Source organism: Fringilla coelebs, assembly GCF_963513975.1.
Source record: "Fringilla coelebs genome assembly, chromosome: 2".
Taxonomy (NCBI): Eukaryota; Metazoa; Chordata; class Aves; order Passeriformes; family Fringillidae; genus Fringilla; species Fringilla coelebs.
This window is the reverse complement of record NC_140029.1, coordinates 38,764,102-38,786,665: the sequence shown is the minus strand read 5'-3', so window position 1 is coordinate 38,786,665 and position 22,564 is coordinate 38,764,102. Positions and strand designations below refer to the sequence as shown.

Sequence of the window (22,564 nt, the reverse complement as noted above, 5' to 3'; positions counted from 1 at the left end):
ACTGCTTTTCATCTATTAAGTCCATTTTATATCTACTGATGCCAACTAAAATAAAACATAAGCAATGAAAGAACAGGCCCACGTCATGCCTGCACAGGTGAACTCACCCTGGCTGCGTGTCGTCAGTCACACAATGGTATGTAAAAGTTCCAAACATCTGCACACCCAGGATCCCATACAGGAGAAGAAAGAAGAGAAGGAAAATTGAAACACTCCATATTTGCTCTCCAGAACGCCTGGCAAAAAGACAAAAAGGTCACTGAAAGCACAGGCAATGCGAAGCTTCCTCTGAAAAGAATAGAATCTATAGACTAGAAAATATGTTCATGCAATGCAAAGCGAGCAGTATTTCATGCTGCAGAACATTTCTCCTTAAAACTGTTCTCTCACTCTGTGCACAAGTAGAAAAGGGGGCTGTGATTTCTTTATAAGCCCCTAAGTCAGGGTAATTAAACGAGCTGAAAACTGCAAAGGGTGGAAAAAAAACCAAAAATTAAATGCATAAAATCTGGCTTTTCTAAAATAGTATTTAATGACTCATACAGAAAAGACACAGTAATGGAATAAATTTGATACCAAATAAAGACCAAAACCACTTTCATATTATCATGACATGTCTCTACTAAGGGTATTCCCTTTGATTATTAAATGGCCATATTAATGGAACAGAATTTACTGCCACTGGTGGAAAATTGCTGGCTACATTTATTACCAAAAGACTTTAAAATTTATTTAAACATTGAAAGTTCTGATTGTTTTCTATAAAACGACGATTCCTTAAATATAGAAAATAGCAAGAATTTTATGGCCAGTACTAAAACTCAGGAGAAAAATGCCCATTAAGCATGAAGGGTCATTGATTGACTACACAGCCAGTCTTCTAAGTCAAAACTTAAATAAGCACAGCTATTTTTCAGACAACAGCCTTACTTACTTCAAGATATTTGTTATCCTAGTTCTTGGCAGCTCAAAACGAAAATATATTCGGAATGCTCGAATCATAATGAGTGGTCGTGGAATCCGTAACATGCCCCAAGGTGACATTTGATCAACTATTTCAGCTATTTCAAACACCTACAAAGAAAAGAATCAGTAGTTTGTCCTGAAGACCCTGTCCTGCATCTGTGTTCACTTCCAGAGCTTTGAAAATTATTAATACTATACATGGTTTTTATTTTCATTTTCAATCTTGGCTTACTTTACAGTTTATTTCTACCAGACTTTTTAAAAAGAAAAGTATTTTTAAATACTTTAATTCACTTCTAAATTACCCTAATGAAAATCACAAAATATACTCTGCCCACGTTCATAATGTTTGAGTCTCAAATGATTCAAGAAGACTGCGCAAGCTTGCGCCAGCTGCCTGTTTTTGTGCCAGTCCTACCCCACACGTTTCCCCCAACATTGTTGGAAGTATTAATATATTTCCAATATGAAAATCAGTATCTGTTAACATTGCACAGCACTAAGGTTTTTACTGTGATATAAAAGTACATGTACACAGACTGCCTATGAGTTGCAACATGTTTATAAATTCTCTTTTTAATTCCAAGTGCATAACAAAATTGTACATCATCTCCTAGTCTCCACTTACGATATAAATTTCAGCCAAGGCACAGGACAGGGAACCATTTCTTCAATACACTGACAGGTTATGCACTCAAAAAAGAGTATTTAGCTGAATGATTGGGTGCAAATATCTTGTTTTAATCCTTGTCTCTCACTCTTGGAGAGTAACTGCTTGATTCAATGTTTGCTCAAAGTACTAAGAAAATGGAGAGGAAACCTGGCAATGCATAAACTGGGTAATGTATAGTTCTTTTCTGTAACAATCAACCTTCATTCTGCATGTGTACAAGGTGTACCAAAGTCTCCCCTGTGTAAAAAGCAGAAAATGACAATGTATCTTAAATTTGTCCAAAATTTTATAAGTGCCTAACAGCAATCACTACAGAACTTTTACAATCCCTATGTTATTGTAAGCTCAATGTCACAGTTTTCAACCTGTTCTTACCCAGAAAGCCTGCTACAGTTAAGAACTGATTGATTTGCAGGACAAAATTTCACCTATACCTTAACACTGCAATTTTTTTGAAAAAGTCCAAGTTCCCTGCTTTATAAAAAGTTATCAAACTGCTTCCAAATGTTTTGGTTTGGTTTTTTTTGGTTTTTTTTTTTTTTTTTTATTGTGCTTTAACATGAGTTTTGGAAAATATTTTGTTAGGTATACTGCAAAATATTTTGTTAGTGATACTGCATGAAACCACTCCATTCACCATATCATTACAACTACAGAATGGCAAACATCTCCCACTGGAATAATTCTCCCTTTAGGTGCCTGAGCTAGTCACCATGGCACCCTACTAGAATCACTGGAAAGAAATGAGCACAACTGTCATGTAGAGTAAGAGAGAAATGTCTCTCTGAAAATCCTCTTTCTCTTTCTGACTGCACAGGGTTTATGTTAATAAGCTTCAGATCAAATAAGAAAAAAAAACCCAAGATAAATACTACTACTAATGTGGGTATGCTGCAATGTGCAATTATAAATCCATTGAATTCAGCATGGTTTTTTAAAACAATTTGATCCATGTACAAGTCTGCTTCCACAACTCACATTTATTTGATTGTGCCATGTATTTTTCACAATTAAGGAACTATTCATTGTAAAACGAAGTGAAATGATTACCTGTAAAACCAGTGACACCCAAAGACAAAAGACCATGAATCCATCAAACACACACCAACGATCCTTTACATAGGAGCTATCACCCTACAAGAAAGGAAAGCTAAGAGGTTAATTTTTTGTTTATTGTCAGAATTTACAAACATCATAAGTAAGAGCTCTTGGAAGAGCTCTTTAAAAGTGAATAGCTCTTCCTGTGCACTTTTAAAAGGCCACTTTTCAAAGACTCCAAAAGCCTAGTATTTGGATCAGAATATACTGGAAACATATATACACATTGTATGGGTGAATAAATACTAACTTAATTCTTGCATGATATTTCTAACTTTGTGTCAAAAAACCTTACAAAGACTACTGTAAATCAAAAATCACACAAAAAATGAACACTGGACTTACTTTTCCATTGTATTTTCCATTATAAAATATCTACACAGGAAGATCAGTATAAAATGCTGGCAATCTAGCATTGTGCTATTCAGTTATTTCAGTACTGTTGAACAGCTTCAATTAAATCAGTATCACTTTACATTCATTTCTTCATTAGTTTTCAATCATGTTCCATGCTCTGGAGAAGCCTTGCTATTTCAAAAACACTTGGCAGTAACCGCTGTAAAATCAGAACATAGTTTTGGTGACAGTCCAATCCAGAGATCACTCCTAAAAGGCAGCATGGAGAATTCTGCATCCAAATTCAGTTTCCTTTATACTGCACTATTCTCAACCTCTGTTCCAGTTTGCATGTTTCAATATCCTCATGTTCCACACCTTTCCTTACAACATGTGACACAGGCCCTCTACTGCAAGCTATAAAAACTTCTTTGTTGGGCTGCTTATGCCTGACACTTCACTCCAAATACTGAACTTAAAAATATCTACATTATTAGACAGATTATGGCTGAGTGTTAGATAGCTTTGTGCACCTTTTGGAGCACAGAGGAAGTTGGGGAACAAATGCATGTAGAGAGATGAAGCTTTTGAAAGGGAGACTAGACAAAAATACACCTAAGGAAAGTGGATATCCCATTCATGTAGAAACATATGCACAGGAAATGAAAGAGCATCTCAGGGCACAAAAATCACACCTTTTTAAATGAAGTTTCCCACTACAGATTTAATACAGCCTTCCCTTTCTTACACACTCTTTGGGTCCTCTTAAGTGATCTTCCAGGTGCGAATGGCAACGTTTAACATCCACTTTTCACAGCTATAATTGGGGAAAAATTATAGTCACGTCTTAAGAATTTTGAAGCCATTGCTGGACTTTAGCCTCGTACATGAGTCCTGGCTTTATAAACATTTTTCTTTTTCTCAGTTATAGTTATTTCAACTTTTTTTTAAGTCTCAGCATTATTATTGATTCTAAAAGCACAGACAAGATGTTTTGTTTCAATCTAATATTTTCAGTGACATACACTATCCTAAAAATTATTTACTATTTCTTGCAGGAGGTGACAGCATGATATATTTTGTAAACAGAGACAAAATAAGTTTTAAAAATTTCTTTCAGCTGCAAAAATTCTTCAGGGTAGAAGTGAACTGTCAGGGAATCAGGAAAATACAGTAAGTGATTTTCAAATCAGAAATAGAGGATAGAGAATTTGGCACTATTTTCAGATAAAGATTTTCTAACACATAAGGATGTTAAAGTTCTCAATTCAAGAACTATGAGGAGGAAGACTGCAAATCAGGGAAGCAACAGAACAGGAACTTTTGCATCATAATTCTAGCCTGTCATTCTGAAGAAAGTAGACTTAGTTCCCCACATAAACTCTGAGCTAATCAGTAACTCCACTCAGAGCTGAGAGAACTCAGCTATTTAGTGGTTATGCTCAGTACCTTTGAAGAAGAAACATGTTATTTCTCCACAGAGATCAGCTAATCACACTCTAAATCTCTTGCTCTGAGACAAATCTCCAATGAGATTTGCATCAACATGCTACTTGAGTCCTTCAATTGTGGCTCTGAACAAAAATGCTGATTGGTCTTTCTCTTGCTGAAGAACTCCTTGAAAATTACTTTTCTTCTTTTAAGCACCCTTTGTCTAAACAAAAAGTCTTCCCTGAGTTGTGCTGTGCAGATCTGAGCATGAATTTAGGCAGGAGTTCCTGCATTCACCCTCCTCTGAATAACCCACCAAGTTCTCACTGAAAGCCAAATCTTTTTTTAGAAACTGCTTTTTCTTTCCACAATGATTAAGGCAGCTTTGCTGTTTTCTCTTCACAAAGGAAGACGTCATGACCCTTTCCAGTCTTCTCACCAGTTAGGCTGCTGCACCAGCTCACTGCTCTCGCTGTCACACCCAGCCTGCTTCCACCACTACACCCTCCCAGTAAGGGCGGCTTTCAGTGCATAACCCACGGAAACTCAGCACACCTGAACTGCATCTGAAAAAACTCTCCTTTTAGGGGAGCTCCTGGTTCTTTCCACTTTGATGTACAGAGGCTTTGGCTAAATACTTTTAATGTCATTTGCAGTTTGTCTGGCAGTGGATGTGGTGGGGAATCTTTAATGCTTTTATACTGTGTATTGACATGTGGATGTTACTTGCTCTTGGAATAATTTTTGAGGCTTCCAACAGCACATTCTGCTCAATGCAAAAATCAGAATATATGTGGTACTTCCATGAAAAATCTAATTCTGGCTAAACACAGGCTAGAACTTGTTATTAATAGCAATGAACAGTGAGTTTCATTCACATTTGAAAAAAAATCATTAGGCTGAAATACCACACTCATGGTCAATGACAGCTCTAAGACTTGGAAAGGAATACAAATAAATGACATTTCAATACCTCTGGTGACATTGTACCTAAAAAAGCTGAAGTATTGCAATGTGTTAACCCCACAACCTTTTTCCATTGTATCTGTTGAAATCTGAGAATTGTTGATGAAGTTTCATGTAGCATTTTTTTCTGAATGCACTAATCCAGAACATGAAGGATTACAAATGTAGACAAGAAGCCTTGTGCAGAGACTAATCAAAACCTCTTGAAGTCATTAAAATTGCTGACTTCCTTCTACCTACAGTGGATAGTGGATTATTGATGTGCACAGCAAGTCCTGAAAACTTCTCCAGCAACATGATTTACAGCCTATATAGACAACAAAATCATTTGCCACTCCTCCAAAATAAAGCACCACAAGGTGCTGGAAGAGCCACTTTCTCAATTGTACTGAGCATATTAAAGATAAAATGCCCATAGCCAATATTCGGTGCCCTGAACAATTATTATACAAGTTCACAGGGGAAAAAGAAATTAAGACCTAATGCATTGAAAATATGAGTCGGTACAAAATACAGAGAGAACCACAGACAGAACTAATAACACTTGGGGCAGTCACTCCATGAGAGCCATTACAGTTTAACTCACATGAGAGGGGAAGACTAGACAGACTTCAATTCTTTAATAAACGTTTATTTCATTATCAACCTTGATGAAAACAAAATACTCTATGAAATTAATCCCCAAATTGCATAAAGCAATCTGCTTGTCTGCTAATTTTCTCAAGCAATTTCAGTATCTCAGTGGTAAGATAGACAGCTTAGCTAGATGATAGAACAGACATCCCTGAGGTCATTTCTTCTCTGCTTGTTTCTTAACACCTCAGGAACACCTTGGGATGAATAGCAAGTCCCTCCAAATCGACAGCCTCCTCTGCCTCCTTGCTTGCCTTCAGGAATTTTTGTTTCTTTTTCATCCCTGACTACAACCTGTTCTCTCAATCCTTCCCTCCTGCCTCTTTCCAGCTGACTATATCTGAAAGCTAAATAAAAGAAGTAATATGATATTTGCCCTGAATAATCAGATTTACCATCATTTGGAAAGGAGTCCTGCAGTGTTGGATCTCTCATTAGAACCCTAGTCTCCCACTTTTCCTCACAGTCTCTGACAAACAGGATAGCTGAAAGACTGCAGAGAGACCAGCAAGCTCAGTAACTGAGCTACTGTGCCATTCTGTCATGATCACTGGATCCTGCATGCGCTGGTAGTGGTAAACAGAGCACATCAGTGACTCTGTTACACCCTTCAGATCATCCAGTAGGCTACTTTGTAAAGCACTATAAACAAGCATTAAGGTGTAGAGGCTGACATTTATGGAGATATAAGGAAAAACAAAAAGAGAACAGGATCAAATAGAAGGAATAGAAGGATTAAGAATTTGGGAGTGTATTTTTTTTCTCCAGACACTGTGTTCATTATAACAGAAAAAGCAAGCTAGAAGAGAGAGCACAGCTGAGTTAGGGAAACCAAACTTCCTTCCTCCACTTTCTGACTCCACACAAACACTACTGAGCACAGAGGTTTGAGTGGGACACAAAATTAAATCAGAGCTCAAGGGAGCACCTTGCCCAACCTCTCCCTCTCCTTGCATATCCAGATACATATGCACAAACAGAGGGTATCCATCTCCTACTTGGTCACAGACTATGCATACATTCCTTATATTTTTGTTTTAGCTTCAAACTTTTCCTATTTACTTAAAAACCTGCATTTTATAGTCTGTTTATTAGCAGAACAATATGGACAATCCAGTCCAGCCCCCAACCTGACAAACACTTTCAATATTTTACTCACATAGTAAAGACAATAAAGAAATATGGCCTAATCAAGAAGGAAAACTGCATCTGACTGTTGTCCATTCTCCTTTTCCATCCCTCAAAATAAAACTATTTCACTAATGTCCTCATGTGTCAAACAAAATTTGGGAACAAAGGGTAGGAAATAAAAGCAATTGTGAATTGCTTAGTTAGGACCATGCTAATAACTAAAGAAAAACTGAAATACTTTAAATGGGTGGTTCACCTCTAAGTTCATCCTCTACAACAGTGATAGGCCAAAATATATTTACTTTAGAAGTCTGTTTTAGGGGGAAAAAAGAAACAATGTATGTATGTGGGAATTACACAACTCATTATCTGCATGTCTTCTTTATGATAAAGTATCTTCGTGCATAATGAAGGAAGTTATATGAAATATACTCGCATAACACCAATGGAGTTACAATTTCTGTGCAAAAATTAACTCTGAATGGCTACAAGTATAATATCACTGAACTAAACAAGTTCAATTTGTAACTACTCATGAATTGTACTGAACTGCTCCACCATCAGATGCTTTAAGTAACACATTCCATAGTACATAATTTATCTTTTTCCTAACAGATAGATAATGTTATCTTGAGAGTAATCTTGTATTCTATGCTAGAAAAACAATGAAAAAAATCATTAGATGTTACAGCACAAATCCCAAAATTACTGTATTTTTAATTAATAAAACGAAACACAGCTCTTGCTGGTCGTTTGGGTAAGAGAATGATGCCATACATGCTACAGACACACAACAACATAGTTTCAATCGATTACTACAAAAACCCTATAATCACTAAAGAACCACTACTTCATCCTTTGCAATCATTACAATAATTGATTTTGAATTGAATTTATTGAGATTTTCAGATTGTTTCAGGAAACATGAATAAAGATACAAGGCTAAAGAATTATTCACTAAATAGTTACTATAGAATTGTAATAATAGAAACTAAAGAACAGTTTCAAACCTGTTTTTAAGGCAGACTATTGTTAATATATGTAATTAACTATACTAAATTTAGTATTTCATGTTTCATATCATATGGGGTGGATATTAAACTATAGTGTTCATATTTCCTATGCTGTTTTTTAACAAAAAAAAAAAAAAAAAAAACAAACAAAAAGACTGTAAAGGAAGAAACAATTCTGGCTGTGAAGCCAGACAGACAGACAAACAAGGACCATTTTACTTGCTAATAATCCTATAACAGTGTTTTCTGTAAAAAAATGGTGGGAGAATTAGTAAGAGTTAAAAACCAGTATTCTAAACCAAAACTGTTAAGTTAAACAAACAACCAACACCCACAAACAAACAAAAATAAAACCACACAAACCTCCCCCGCTCCCAAACCCAAACCACCAGGGACAAGCATCAAAGTGTTACCCAACTCACTTCATCAAGTACAAAAGTATCGAAGGGAATAACAGTTTCCACAATACAGTGGAAAGGAATGCCACAAGAGACCACCTGTGTCACCCACACCATTGTAGAGCACCTCAGCTCAACCCAGTGTCAAGTACTTTGGCTTGACCACTACTGAGACCCTCCAGGCACACTCTTCATATCTAGCCCATAGAGAAGAGATGCTAATGCCCAAGAGAAATATGGCTCCTAAACCCTTGAGGAAGGGAGCTTTGCTGCTGTATTATATGGCTGCTCTCTGGATATACCATCTTACCATTGCAGCTGGCTTCCAACATGCTCTGCAGAGATTTCATGGGTTACTGCACTGAAAGCCTGAATTTCATTTCCCTCTCCATCTGCTCATTAGCCATCTCTATTCAGTGCCCCAGGCATTGCCTTACTAGCTGACTTGGCTTCCCTGGACATCTTAAGGGTTCAGCAAATCTAAAAGTCGCTGATCAGGAGGATTAATAGGAATCCCCTACATGGAACAGCACTCACTGTTTCCAGGAAGTGCACAGGAAAAAATCTCCATTGTGAGAGCAGTCAAACACCCAATCATGTTGTCCAGAGAAATGCTAGCATGTTTTTCGCTAGAAATACTTAAGACTCAATTTCGCAGAACCCTGACTAACTAACTCTGAGCCCTGCTTGGAGCAAGACGTTGGTCCAGACAATCTCTTCCGGTTCCTTCCAACCCAGACTCTGCCCTAGTTGTGGACACATAAGCCAATTTCCTCCAAATGCCATTTTTTTGGGGTTAACTCCAGTTCTGCATGTAGTTCCACAAGCATGGATATCTGCTTATTCTTGGAAGTACTCTGCAGTCTCACAGAAGTGATGTGAAATAAACCCTGCTGTACTTCATTCAGCAGAGGAGTGTGCCCTCTCCTAGCTCTAGTGTTTATGGTGAATGCAACGGGCAGATTGGGATCCAAATATTTCAAGGTGAAAGCTTTTAATTTGCAGTATCAAATAATGCCTGGAGGCTGAACAGGAAGTTTTGATAGGCAAACAGTCTCATCTAACATGACAAAACTCAGATTTATGATTGACATTCAAAGCTTTCATTCAACAGAAAAAAAACCCACAATTATGAGGGTTGGAATACATAAGAAGGAGGCATTTTCCAGAAAGAGGATTGTACCATTTGGTAATTGGAATTATAAAATGCTAAAGAATATATTTTTTTTACTACAGAGACCATGAAAAGTTTATTGAAACAAAAATCCTAGTATAGCTGTAAGAAATCCATATTTATATTAATGATGGAGAACACAATACTGTGAAATCCAATTTTACATTCAGCTTACTCCCTTAAAAATCCCACACAAATTTCATCATTTTCATGAAAATACAGCTGCACCAAAATGCTGTTATTCCCTTCAACAGGGATTTGGATGGCACTAAGATTTGTTTATCTTCATGTCTTTTTTGATCCTCTCAAATTAAGAGAGAAAACATGGGAGTAAAATAAAATAGAATAGAATTTTTTAGTTATAGCAGACTTTCTTGAAAATGCAAATTGTACACAGAAAGTCACAGTAGGAATGAATTTCTCTCTCCTGCTATCTGAAATGTTATCCAGTATGTTGGTTTCACTGTTTTCCCAATATATGAATCCTTTTACTTTGACATGAAGTAATAAATTTAAAATATCCCTCAATAATAGCTGTTTTCATGAAGAATAACAAGAAAGTAATCCTTGAAAGTTCTATTGGAGAGGGAAAAAATAACATTATCATATCAAAAAGTAAAGTTTTGTTCATCTAATTGGTCTGTATATTTCTAGCTACATTATGAAATTCAGCGAGCAGTATAGTTGTTCTTAGTAACTTTTAGGTTAAATTTTGATCACCATGGTAAGTCACTAAGTATTTTATTATATGGACACATAATTTAATCCATGCCCCGGAATAATTTCTCACCAAAAACTTCCATGACCCCTTGACCCATTAGAATAAATACCATTTTTATTTTAGAAATACTGCTTATGTACTTTCACCAAGTAATTTAAATGCATTTGATTTTCTAATGTGTTAATGCAAAAATGGTGCAAAAAGCCCCACTGTGCAATATGAGTCATTACTTTCCTGTAATAAACACTCCAATAAACCAGACACAAGTAACCATAGAAACAGGTGCGTATATTCCAGTGCCATGGTCTCTAACCTTCCCTGGCCCACAGGCAGTAACATCCAGCTAGCAGCAGGCTGCAGGCAACTTCCAATTTCTTTTCCTCATGATAATCAGTTTTAATTTCTTTAATTTCCTGTGACTGGAAACAGCAGCAGAGCATTTTATGAGCAACACAATCCCAGTAGCCTGGGAACAGTTGTCCTTACAATGGTTGTAGACACTTAGAAAAGCAGCAACAAACACAGGAAAAAGGTGAGACAGAAGAATCAGCTTTTGTAGACTCTTGTATTAAAATAACGGATATAAATACTTTTTTATATGAAATAATATTTCAAACTAACAATCACAGCTCCAACACTAAAATATTCCAGTATTAAGTTATAAAACAATTTAAAATAACCTATTCTTTGTCAACACAGGATAACATAGGACCTGCACTACCCATCTAGATTTCCAACAACATTATACACAGTACAAAATTCCATTTTTTAACATACATATATAGATATATGTATTTCAATATATATCTGGTTTTGAAAATAATTTGTAACAAGGATAAGTAGTTTTCATCTTATAGTCTCAAGGCATAGGGTAAAACAGAAATTCAAATCTTATGATAAATGGCCTTTTTTGTCTTTGCTCTGTGAGCTTTTTATGACCACAGGTAAGTAGTTTTCTCTTTTGTATTTTTTCCCCTTCATTCTGTTTAGTCAAAACATCCCAAGATTTTCTTATCCTTGCCACTGATCCCACTGGTTATGTTCCTACCCTCAAGGTTAAGGTTCTCACTTTTGTTTGTGGCTTGGACATCCTGAGATGGAGCTTTGAGCAGAGATATCATAAGCACATCAGAGCACTTTATTTCTGGATGAAAGGAGCCACATATTCTGTTTTACTATCCAACCCTTGAAAAGAACACAACTTCCTTATCCTTAGCTCATTTATAAACTATGGGTATTCTTTTACTATTTTAAGTCAAAAAATCTATTTTTTTGCAAGCTCCATCCTCAATTGACTCCTCTTGAGCAGATAGACAGCAACTACAGCAACCAAAGCACCTATCAGAAAAATAATGAAGAAATGACGAGGAAAATGTTCTCTCTGACTAGGACAAATGCTGCCTGGAAAAACCCAACATGCTGGAAGCTACTGATTTCAGTTAACTGAGTATTTTGCTGGTTTTAGTACTAGATAGAAGCAAGGTAAACTGCTCCCATCTATTTGAGACTGTTTTGGTAGCAGAAGAAGCTTAGTTACAGTTCCTGTCTGAATTCACCAAGAATGCAGAAAGATAATGGTGCCATTCACTTCTGCCCTTGCAGGAGTTCTGAAGTCAGTGAAGAGCACACAGTGCTACTGAAATAAGACTGACAAATACACTCACAACTCATTCAGTCAGTACAAAAGTTTTGCTGTAAATGTAATTGATTTAACAATGGGGAAAATGTTAAGGACCATTACTTAAGACTTTTTGCAATCCTATTTGTTAGCTGACATGTGTCACAACTGCACAGTAAAAAATAAGATATTTCTATTAAATTCAGTGCAGTGCCTATGTTGTATAAAAAGCACTCTCATTTTCAGCATTAAGTGTCAAAGAGGCTTTTTTAACAGACAGGAGAAAGAACTCTCACTTTTATATTTTACAAGGTAACTCTCTTAATGGCGGGTAGGATAAACCATGTCTTCTTTTCTTTTCACAAGATGATTTCATTGTAGTTCTCTCATACCATCCTGACAGTGATTAAAAGCTGCAAGGAGGACACAGTCTAATGAAGAAAATTTCATATACCCTAACAGTGTCTATGGAATGAAACTATATGCACTCATCTTTAATTCCCTAAAGGCTCAATTATCACCTGAGATAACTGTTACTTGGTACCTTCTTGTTACAGTTTTTGGCACATTTTCCTCTTTGGTTATTTTATTTTACGTAATGCCACCAGTGCAACTGTGTGCAACTGTGTCTAATATAAGCAATTTGCCTGGAATACTTATGTCTCCTCATACACAATCTGAAAATAAATACTTCTAATAAAGGTAAAAGATACCTTTAAAGTAAGGTATCCTTACCTTGGTGACACCCATGTGAGATGACCTTCAGAAGATGCATTACTAGGAAGCATAAGGTAAGTTTTTCCTTTTACTGATTAAAAGAAATAAAGGCCTTCTGTCACAGGTTAGGATGCCCTATTTCTTTGAGAAGTCCGATGCTCATCTAACAACACATCTGTTTTAGGCTTGAGAGTTATCCTTCATTTCTTCAATTCCACCCCAGCTCCTTTTTCAAGGGGGGCATAATTTATGAAAATTTCCTTGAATCAGAAAACAGACTTGTGTCAAGCACATACAGTCATGCTCTTCAGTGACATATGAGTGGGCACATCAATGTGAGCTTTGATTCTGAAAGACCGTAAAACTTGTCATTCAAGTTCCAGGTTGACTCATGAACTATTTTGACAGACCCAAAGAGTAGTTCCTTCATGGTGCTCTCAGAAGCCTGCCAGTCAATCACTAAGTTATGCAGTAGACATAAACTGCATGTAATTTGGAAAGCACTTTAAATTTTATTGATGATAAAATGAAGGAGATTGATCTGCTTTCATTTGACAGACAATACTTCCTTAACGCAGCTGATTCTTGCAAAGCTCTTTCTGACCAAGGAGCATGGAACATGACAGAAATCAGAACCAAAGAGTCACTGAACCCTGTTTACATTCTGGGAACTAAAGAGCATGAGAACAAATCAAGGATCAATTGAAGGAAGGGCAATTCTGAACTAAAAAGATCATGAAAATAGCAATGTCAAATTTCATTCAGTAAGCTTTAACTACGCATTTGCAACTATGCAACTAGCTTTAACTATTACATTTTTATTACATTTACTATCCCAAGCCATCATTCTTCAATAAGGAATGTTTTTTTTAAATTCAATATAGATTATTGTTTCGAATGCAAGCATAAGAATATGTCCTAAGAAACAAACTGACTTCTCTAATTTTGTCTCTGTCTCACATAAAACTTCACAAACCACTGCACATTCTTACTGCTTGTACTTATATTTTTAACAATGGAGACAAACATTAGGCGGACTGTCCTAGAATGTTGTTTTTAATGATATTTCTATCAGTAAGAAATTACAGTCTGAATTTAATTTTTCAGATACAAGTTTCAAAGTAAAGACAAATGTATTAATAGCATTAGTTCACTCAGTCATGACATGTGCCAGTAGCTGCATGGGCAGTCTAAAGTTTGAACAGATTTTACAAGTGCAGCAACAATAATCCAGAAGAAAACATGAGTAATAAAAGACACAATACCACTGTAAGATTTCACTTTAACTTTTCTTCTGGGATAAGAAAACTTTTGAAGGGAGGCATTGGTTTATTTTGTCACTTAGTCAACACATGGAAAAGGGAAACTTTCTACAGAAAAAAGGAAACTTTCTACAGTTTCAGAAACTACTTTTCTTTTCTAAAATGCCCTAGAAACCAAAGGAAGCATATTTTTCATTTGTCCTCTGAAGGTGTTAATTAGACATTTTCAAAATCTTCCAAGCCCAGCTGTACTTACATTGTTATTAATTGGGACTTAAGTGGATGGTGCCTAACTTCTCCATAAATTAGGTTTCTTGCTGGACTATAATTTTACATTAATAATGGTCCAAAGGTTTTTTTAGCATTTAAAATCCTCAAGCATTTACGGAAATACTGATTCATGGTAAAGTTCAGTAGAATCATATTGCAATGCATTCATTGATACTACGCTCACTAAAAGATTTGAATTCATATAAATTAGAACATTGCAGTAAAAAATTGCCTTATAAAAAGAGGTTTCATATACAAACATCTTTAATAAACGCTAATAGGTTTCTAAACAGCACCTTATTTACTTCATTTGCCACTATCTTTGGCAGTCCATGGATCAATATGCTTTTGGCAAAATTATAATATTAAACTAGTATTTTCCCTAGAAACAATAATCCAAAGAATAAGTTAAATAATTCACTAAAAAAGATTATTCATTGAACAGCATTGAAAGAAAAATGGAAAATTTTGATTAAACATTACCAGAAATATTTTTTGCATAAGGTTGGTCAAGCACTCGAATTGGCTGTTTAAAGAGCTTGTGGAATTTTCATCCTTGGAGGAGTCTGTGATTCATCTGGACAGCCCAAGCTAAGGGCAACATTATCTAACTGGACCTGCTTTGGGCACCAGGTCAGATCAGATAACCTCTGGAGGTCCTTTACGTCTAAGTTATTCTTAGATAATTCCCCAAATGGCACCAAAGAAGGCACTTAATTTCAGTGTAATTATATTTACTGATGAATGCTACAAGACATTTTTTAAGCTAATCCTCAATTGTTAAAATAACAATAAATGCAGCCATTTTCTACTTAAACTGTCTTTGCAAACAGTGGTTATATATAATCTATTTTACTGTATTTTTATCTAATAAATGAAGAGCAAAATGTCATTGTGCAATAGAAATTATCTGTGTTGTTATTGATACATTTATAACATGAATTGTGGCAATGGGACCAACTCCAGACAGCTATCAATTCTGTGTGCCCAGACACATCAGACATGCTTCAAAGACAAGCTCATCACACAACAATCTGAGACAAGTTCATCCTGTGCAGAGCAGCTAAGGACTCTAGGTCTGTCTAGCTGAGAGAACAGGAGGCTGAGGGATAACCTCATTGCTCTCTACAGCTTCCTGAAGGGGGGAAGGGGAGAATGAGGTGCTGACTTCCCTGGTACCTTGTGAAAGGATGTGTGAAAATGGTTCAAAGCTGCGTCATGGAAGGCTCAGACTGGTAATTAGGAAGCATTTCATAAAGAGAGTGGTTAAACACTGGAACAGACTTCCTAGAGAGGTGGTTGATGCCCAAACCCTATGCTTAAAAGGCACTTGGACAGTGCACTTAGAAAAATACTTCAAGGTTTGGTCAGCCCTGAATTGATCAGGCAGTTGGACTAGACCATGACTGTAGTTCCCTTTCAATGGTCCCTTCAAACTATTCTAGTCTAGTCTAGTCTAGTTTATCACAGAATCACAGAATCAACTGAGTTGGAAGGGAACCATAAGGATCATTGAGTCCAATTGCCAGCCCTGTACAGGACAGCCCCAAGAGCCACACCATGTGCCTGAGAACATTGTCCATATTCCTTTTGAGCTCTGTCAGGCTGGTGCTGGTGACCACTTCCTTGGGAAGCCTGTTCCAGTGCCCAAATAGCCTCTGGGTGATAATATCTATCCTAAGCCACCCCTGAAACAACTTCAGGCCATTCCGTCATGTCTGTCACTGGTTATCAGAGAGAAGAGATCAGTGTCTGCCCCTCGTCTTTCCTTCATGAAGAAGTTGTAGACTGCAGTAAGATTTCCCCTCTGTATCCTCTTCTCCAGGCTGAACAGACCAAGTATCCTCAGCCAATTCTCACAAGTCTGCCCCTCAAGGCCCTGCATCATCTTTGTTGCACTCCTTTGGACACTCTCTGATAGTTTAGTATCTTTCTTATAATGTAGCACTCAAAACAGCTGATTCCTATTCAGCTTTCTGTAGACCACAATGCCCAGGCCCCTTTCCATGGCACTGCTTTCCAGCATCTCATTCCCCAGTATGTACCATACATCCAGGGTTGGTCCATCCCAGGTGCAGAATCCAGCAGTTTCCCTCCCTGAATTTCATATGGGCTGTGATTGCCCAGCCCCTGATTTAGTTGAGGTCTCTCTGCAGGCCCTCCCTGCCCTCAAGGGAGACAACAGCTCCTCCCAGTTTTGTAGTGTCTGTGAACTTGCTCAGTATCTCTTCCAGTCCTGTGTCCAAGTCATTAATGAAAATGTTAAATACCACAGAGCTGAGGAGCCCTGTGGAACCCCACAAATCAGGAGCCCTGTGGAACCCCACAAATCATAGGTCACCTGTCTGATGTCACCCCATTCACTGTAACCCTGTGTGCCCAACTCATGAGCCAGATGCTAACCCATTACATGATCTGTTTGTCCAGTTGTGTCCTGGACGTCTTTTCCAGATGAATCCTGCGAGAGACAATATTGAAAGCTTTACTGAAATCCAAAAAGATTACATCCACTGGCTTCCCTTGATCAGCTACGTGGGTTACCTTCTCATAAAAGGAAATCAGATTTGATAAACAGGACTTTCCCCTCACTAAGCTGGGCTGACATTGTCTTTCAGGTGTTTTTCAATACCTCCCAGAATAATCTTCTTCATAACTTTACCAGACACACAAGTAAGCCTGAAAGGCATGTGGTTTCTGGGATGCTCCTTCTTGCCCTTGTTTAAAATCAGGACAACATTTGCCAGCTTCCCATCAGCTGGGACATCTCCAGATTTCCAAGACCACTCAAAAATCATCATGAAAGGTTTTTTGGTGACACCAGCAGCTCTTTGAGGATTCTTTGCTATATCCTATCAGGCTTCAAAGATTTATAGGGATCCAGCTGGAGCAACAGATCCTGAACATTTTCAGGGACAACTGGGAGATGATCATTCTGATAGTCATGGTCTCCACTTCAGAGGCTGAGATCCCCTTGGTCCATCATCCTTGTTGAACACAGAGGCAAAGGGTGTGTTAAACACCTCTGCCTTGTCTATGTCCCTGTTAGTGAGGCGACCGTTCTCGTCCTGTTAAAGGCTGATGTTATCCTTACACTTCCTATTGCTATTAATATACTTGAAAAAACTCTTTTTATTGTCCCCCACAGTTCTGGCAGGTTTAACTCCAGCTGATCTTTGGCGCATTAATTTTCTCTCGACAGTAACAAGCAGTATCTTCACATCTTTCCATGTCACCTGACCTTGCTTCCACTGGTCATACATCTTTCTCTTTTTTTGCTTTATTTCCAAGAGAAGACTTTGTTCAGCCAAGTCTGCTTGACTTCTGACATTTGGGAATTGCCTGGTCCTGATTCATTAGGATATGATGTTTAAAAAGTGACCAGAACTGATGGACCCCAGCATCTGCAAAAAACATTTTCCCAGGAGACCTTACTCACTAATTCCCTGAACAGCCTGAAGTCTGCTCTTCTCATGTCCAGAGCTGAGGTTTTGCTGTCATCTTTCTTTCTGTCAACAGAGATTTTTAATTCTTGCCAAGACAGCTGCCAATCTCCACTTCATTCACCAGATCGATTCTGTTGACAAGCAGAAGATCAAGGAGAGCATCTTTCTGAGTCAGCTCCCTTAGGACCTGTTCCATAAAGTTGTCATCCAGGTTTTTTAAGAATCTTCTGGCCCAGGTTGTACCAGCTATGTGATGTTCCCAGGTAATTTCTGGCAAGCTGAAGTCTCCCATAAGGACAATAGCAATCCTTAAGATTCCTTTCCCACAAATTTAAACAACCCAGTAAAGACAACAGGCTGTGCAGCAGCAGCATATCTTTCATAGCCCCTAGGTGTTGACTGTGAGTGAAGTTGGTATTTGCATAGTCAAAAGCGATTGTATGAAAGTCACACAGTTGGCCACACCTGCCTCTCTCTCTGCATTAATATATATAAATACATTTCCTTTTCTCTGCAAAGGCTGTTCTGGTTGTAATAGTAACTTTTTATTCCCACACTGTTCAAATGCCCATGATGGTCACTAATCCCCATAAATAACCCTGTGTCCACATCTTCACTTTCTTCATGGACAGCTCTGAACAAGAGAGCTCAGGTAGCAGCAAGAAACAGCACTTCCTAAAGGATTACTCAGGCTTTACACAAAGCGTGACGATTTTCTCAGAATCATCTTATTTCAGTAACTTTCTAAATAGCAATATTAATGAAAATAAACTTCTTTAAGTTTTTCATTAATATTATTTATACTCATTAGGTTAATATTAATATTCATTACGTATGATGACACAATAGCTCAGTTTTTCTGAGTTTGCTATCTGCAAACTCAGAAAAAATTAAGATCTTAAGTACAGATATCTCTGGAGTCACCAGACATTTAAGGAGTTAAAAGCAAGGATAACATAACACAACACACATTATCTATTACGTGCAGTAGTGCCATAACTGCATTGTCAGTAAGGTATGCAAGTGAGTTTTATACATGAAAGCCAAATTTGTATCTTTTTGCAGAAGACTAGAAACAATCAATAAAATAATGGTACCAAATAATGATTACTAAAATATTCTGCAATTTTGCAGCCTCTTATACAAATTAGCCCAGCAACAACAGCAGTCATATGATAAGAGAAGCATTTTGTTCACCAGCACGGACTATATCAATGTAAAAAAAATTCAAACCAAGATCATTTTATCAACTAGCTCACAGTAAGACTCCTGTTCTTATTTAGGTAAAGTAAACATACAACAACACATCCAGCCTCATGAAATGAAGATCAAAATTCTAAGTCCATATATGGACCAACAGACATTAACAAAATATTCCTCCTATTAATATGTGTGTAGCTTATTTTTCCTTTAATTCTTTCTACTAATGAAATGAAACGATCTGTTTTCTTAATAGGTAACCGTTACTATGAACGCTTGCATTACATTTTGAGCGGATTAAATACACAGTAAAGCTACATATTTATCCATCTGTCTTTTCAGTTTATACGCCATGGTGTTGCCTGCAGTAAAAAACAATCATAGCAAGAAGAGCTGGCAAGTTAAAAAACAAATACCAAATGTCATTAGCATACATTCAGATCACTGGAAGCACACAGAAAATACTGTTTAAATGCTTACCTTAACTATCCCACGGATATGCATTTTTGCTATCATCTCTGCAGTGTAAAGAAACATCAACAGAGTATCAAGAGCAAATGTCACATACTGGAGAGGCGGATAATGCTCGAAGGTTTTTGGAGTGTTCATACACACAGAAATAACACTGATGATGGCACAAATTCGTAGTAAAGAGTGCACCCACTGAAAAAAAATAAAAACAAACAAAACCCAAACAGGAGACATTACAAGATTGCTTTGATGTTCAAAAAACTCTCCAATATTTAGCTTCCATAACTTATCCTGGCAGACTTTCGTAAACGCGCGTCTGTGTCCTTTTACATCACAATCCACATATAAAAGGTCTTCAACCAAAAATAAGCACTCCTAAATTACTTATACATACATAGAGACATATATACTTTTATTAGTTAATTAGTGAGGTCATATAAGTCAGAAAACAGAATTAAGCATCTTAATTCTTAATTAATTAAGAGCCATGAAACTGAGAACAAGGATTCTATAATTTCTACTTTGTGGCACTTGTAATTCAATTTCTTTTCAAATGACAACCCTTCAAATTTATGTGTAGGCAATAGGTAGAATTAGTTGGAGTTGGGAGGATGGATTAAATAAAATATTTGTGGAAAATTTTAGCTCAACACTAACGAAGAAATTATTTTTAAATCTGTTCACAACTCAAAAAAAAAAAGAGAGTCAGAGAATTAAAAGCATCCTTCTGGTTATGAAAATAATAAATATAAAAAGAATATATATAAAAGATACTATGTCACAGATAGCTACTTCTTTCAGGATTCCCTTTTGTCCCAATCAAGTTTTGTTGCTACAGGAGAACAGTTCATTTCTATCATTAATTACGATTCAGTCCCACTCCTCATTGCCAGTCAGAGAGGGACAAGTAACTAAAAAGCAGAATGTATCAATATGGAGGTTTAGGGTTAGATTTTTTCCTTTTGAATCAAAATATGATTGATACATCTTGAAGTCAGGCAAGTACAATGAATCACAGTTGATAAGGTTGTACCTATTGTAACAAAAAGGAAAAGATACTTCAGCAAGAAAAAAATCTTTAAACAAAAAACCTGAAGTATATTTATCAAAATTTTTAATCTGTGGAAAAGTCATTTACAGTGTACCTCAGACCTTTTGATATCCAAAAGACAGCTACCTAATTTAATACTCACTGTTCACTCACTTAAATGTAATGCTATCTGACATGAATTGAATAGCTCTATCATTTGCATACTCTGAGCTCAGATTAATAATTTGGAAGCTGAGGGCACCTTATGAATGATCTGCAACATCCCTTTACAATCCACTTTGTTTTGAACCTTGTTTCAACTGAAACAATTAACATGAGTATTAAAGTGTGGCTGATACAAAACTTTTTCTCTGACATAGTAAAGTGCCAGTACGACAAATACTAAGCAACATACAACTAGTCCATCAGCATGACAAGAAAAAATTATTCCATTAAAACCTTGTGCATTGTGTGATGAGAAATGTAGGTAAATACCCATCATATATTTCTGCAATGACATTTTGAGTTTATTACAGCAGCCAATACAAACATTCCACTTAAATAACTGACAAGACAACACCCACATATTGATTCATGCTAAAGAGTTTTAGGTGTTAAAACTCAGAAGCAAAACTGAGATCTGATGTCCTTCCTTACTACAAATGAGATGAAGGTTTCCTTAAATGAATGCAATGCTAACAACAGGTATTATTTCAGAATATTTAACTTCCTGCTTTTAAAAAGAAAAAAATTATTCACTAAGAGACATGTGAAAATGTCTTCTCTGCAAAAACAGAAATCATTCACAATATTGGAATCCCGGATGCATGCTTACTCCAGAATAAAGAATTCAACCATAATAAATATATTTACATGTAAAGATATTTTCTTAATACTGTACAGTCTATTAATAACTCCACTCCTAATGAAATTTTCCCCAGTTTCAAGTTGTGAGACACTTTTACACATCTCTTTTTCTCAAGGCGGGTTTTAGGTTAAATGGTATGAGAAAAATGAGAGCTGTACTTCAAAATAAACAACGAAAATAACAACACTTTTCTATTCATAAGTGTTTTTAAAGGAGAGATTTGAAAATCAAAAGTGCTTATTGATGGCTACCACTTGAGCAACTCAATCCTCCTCTTAACATCCTTTTCAAAAGCTCATTTTATGAACTTGTAATTTCAACGAACATGTTAGGAACCAGAGACCTTGAAAGGATGGCTGTTTTAAAAGCATCAATCAGATGGACTGGTTGGAAAATACAGCTTGATCATCCCACCATACTGGAACAGCCAAAAGAAACTATTTTGTTTTGTCTTTGATGTTTTCCAAAAATTGAACTGGCACACGAGCAACTGTAGTTCAAAACTTGTTTCTGACTAATTTCTAATTCAAAATTTTTGTGGAAGTCATGTTTCAACAATTCAAGTTACATTTAACTTAAAATTAGTAATTACAGAAAGAGATACGTACTGGTTTGTTAATCCATAGAATATCTGCATTGTCTGACAAAGATTCATCAGGACCAAAATCTGTAACTGGCTGGGCTTCCACCCTTGAACTCTGTTTCCTTTTTAGCATCCTGAAGTTAACTTCTCTTATCTATAATCATGAAACCTCCTTGGTGAAAAAAAGACAGAAAGAATTAATTCACTTGAGCAATTTCACAATGCATTTTGAACTGTTTTATAAATAACCTAAAGCATTTTACACACACTTCTTTTGTATTTACTGACTAATAGGACATTGATTTTTTTAAATATAAATCACTGACATGACAGTCGTTAGTTTACAAAAAAATTACACAAAGGTATGCAACACGAACAATCACCAGAAACTTAGCAACACTGACAGAAAAATTGTTCTGAAAATATGCAAAGAATTTGTTCTCAAAATATGCAAAGAATGCTATTGCTGTGAACTTCAACACAGAGTAATCATTGGATGGTTTTGACCTGGAGCCATTTAATTAAATGGTGACATTTCCATTTATTACACAGGGCTAAGATA

General features: G+C 36.5%; 1 protein-coding gene across 2 annotated transcripts in view; it reads right to left on the bottom strand.

The window, feature by feature from the left end:
• Positions 1-22,135, bottom strand: part of NALCN (sodium leak channel, non-selective) — a gene marked incomplete at both ends in the record, with an annotated part of 210,973 nt that extends 188,838 nt beyond the window's left edge. For both annotated transcript variants that reach the window (XM_084226459.1, XM_084226460.1), the window contains 5 exons: positions 108-236; positions 935-1,074; positions 2,690-2,773; positions 19,531-19,713; positions 22,028-22,135. In XM_084226459.1, coding sequence (XP_084082585.1) covers positions 108-236; positions 935-1,074; positions 2,690-2,773; positions 19,531-19,713; positions 22,028-22,135 — 644 coding nt within the window. The remainder of the gene's footprint in view (positions 1-107; positions 237-934; positions 1,075-2,689; positions 2,774-19,530; positions 19,714-22,027) is intronic.
• Positions 22,136-22,564: the final 429 nt, after the last annotated feature.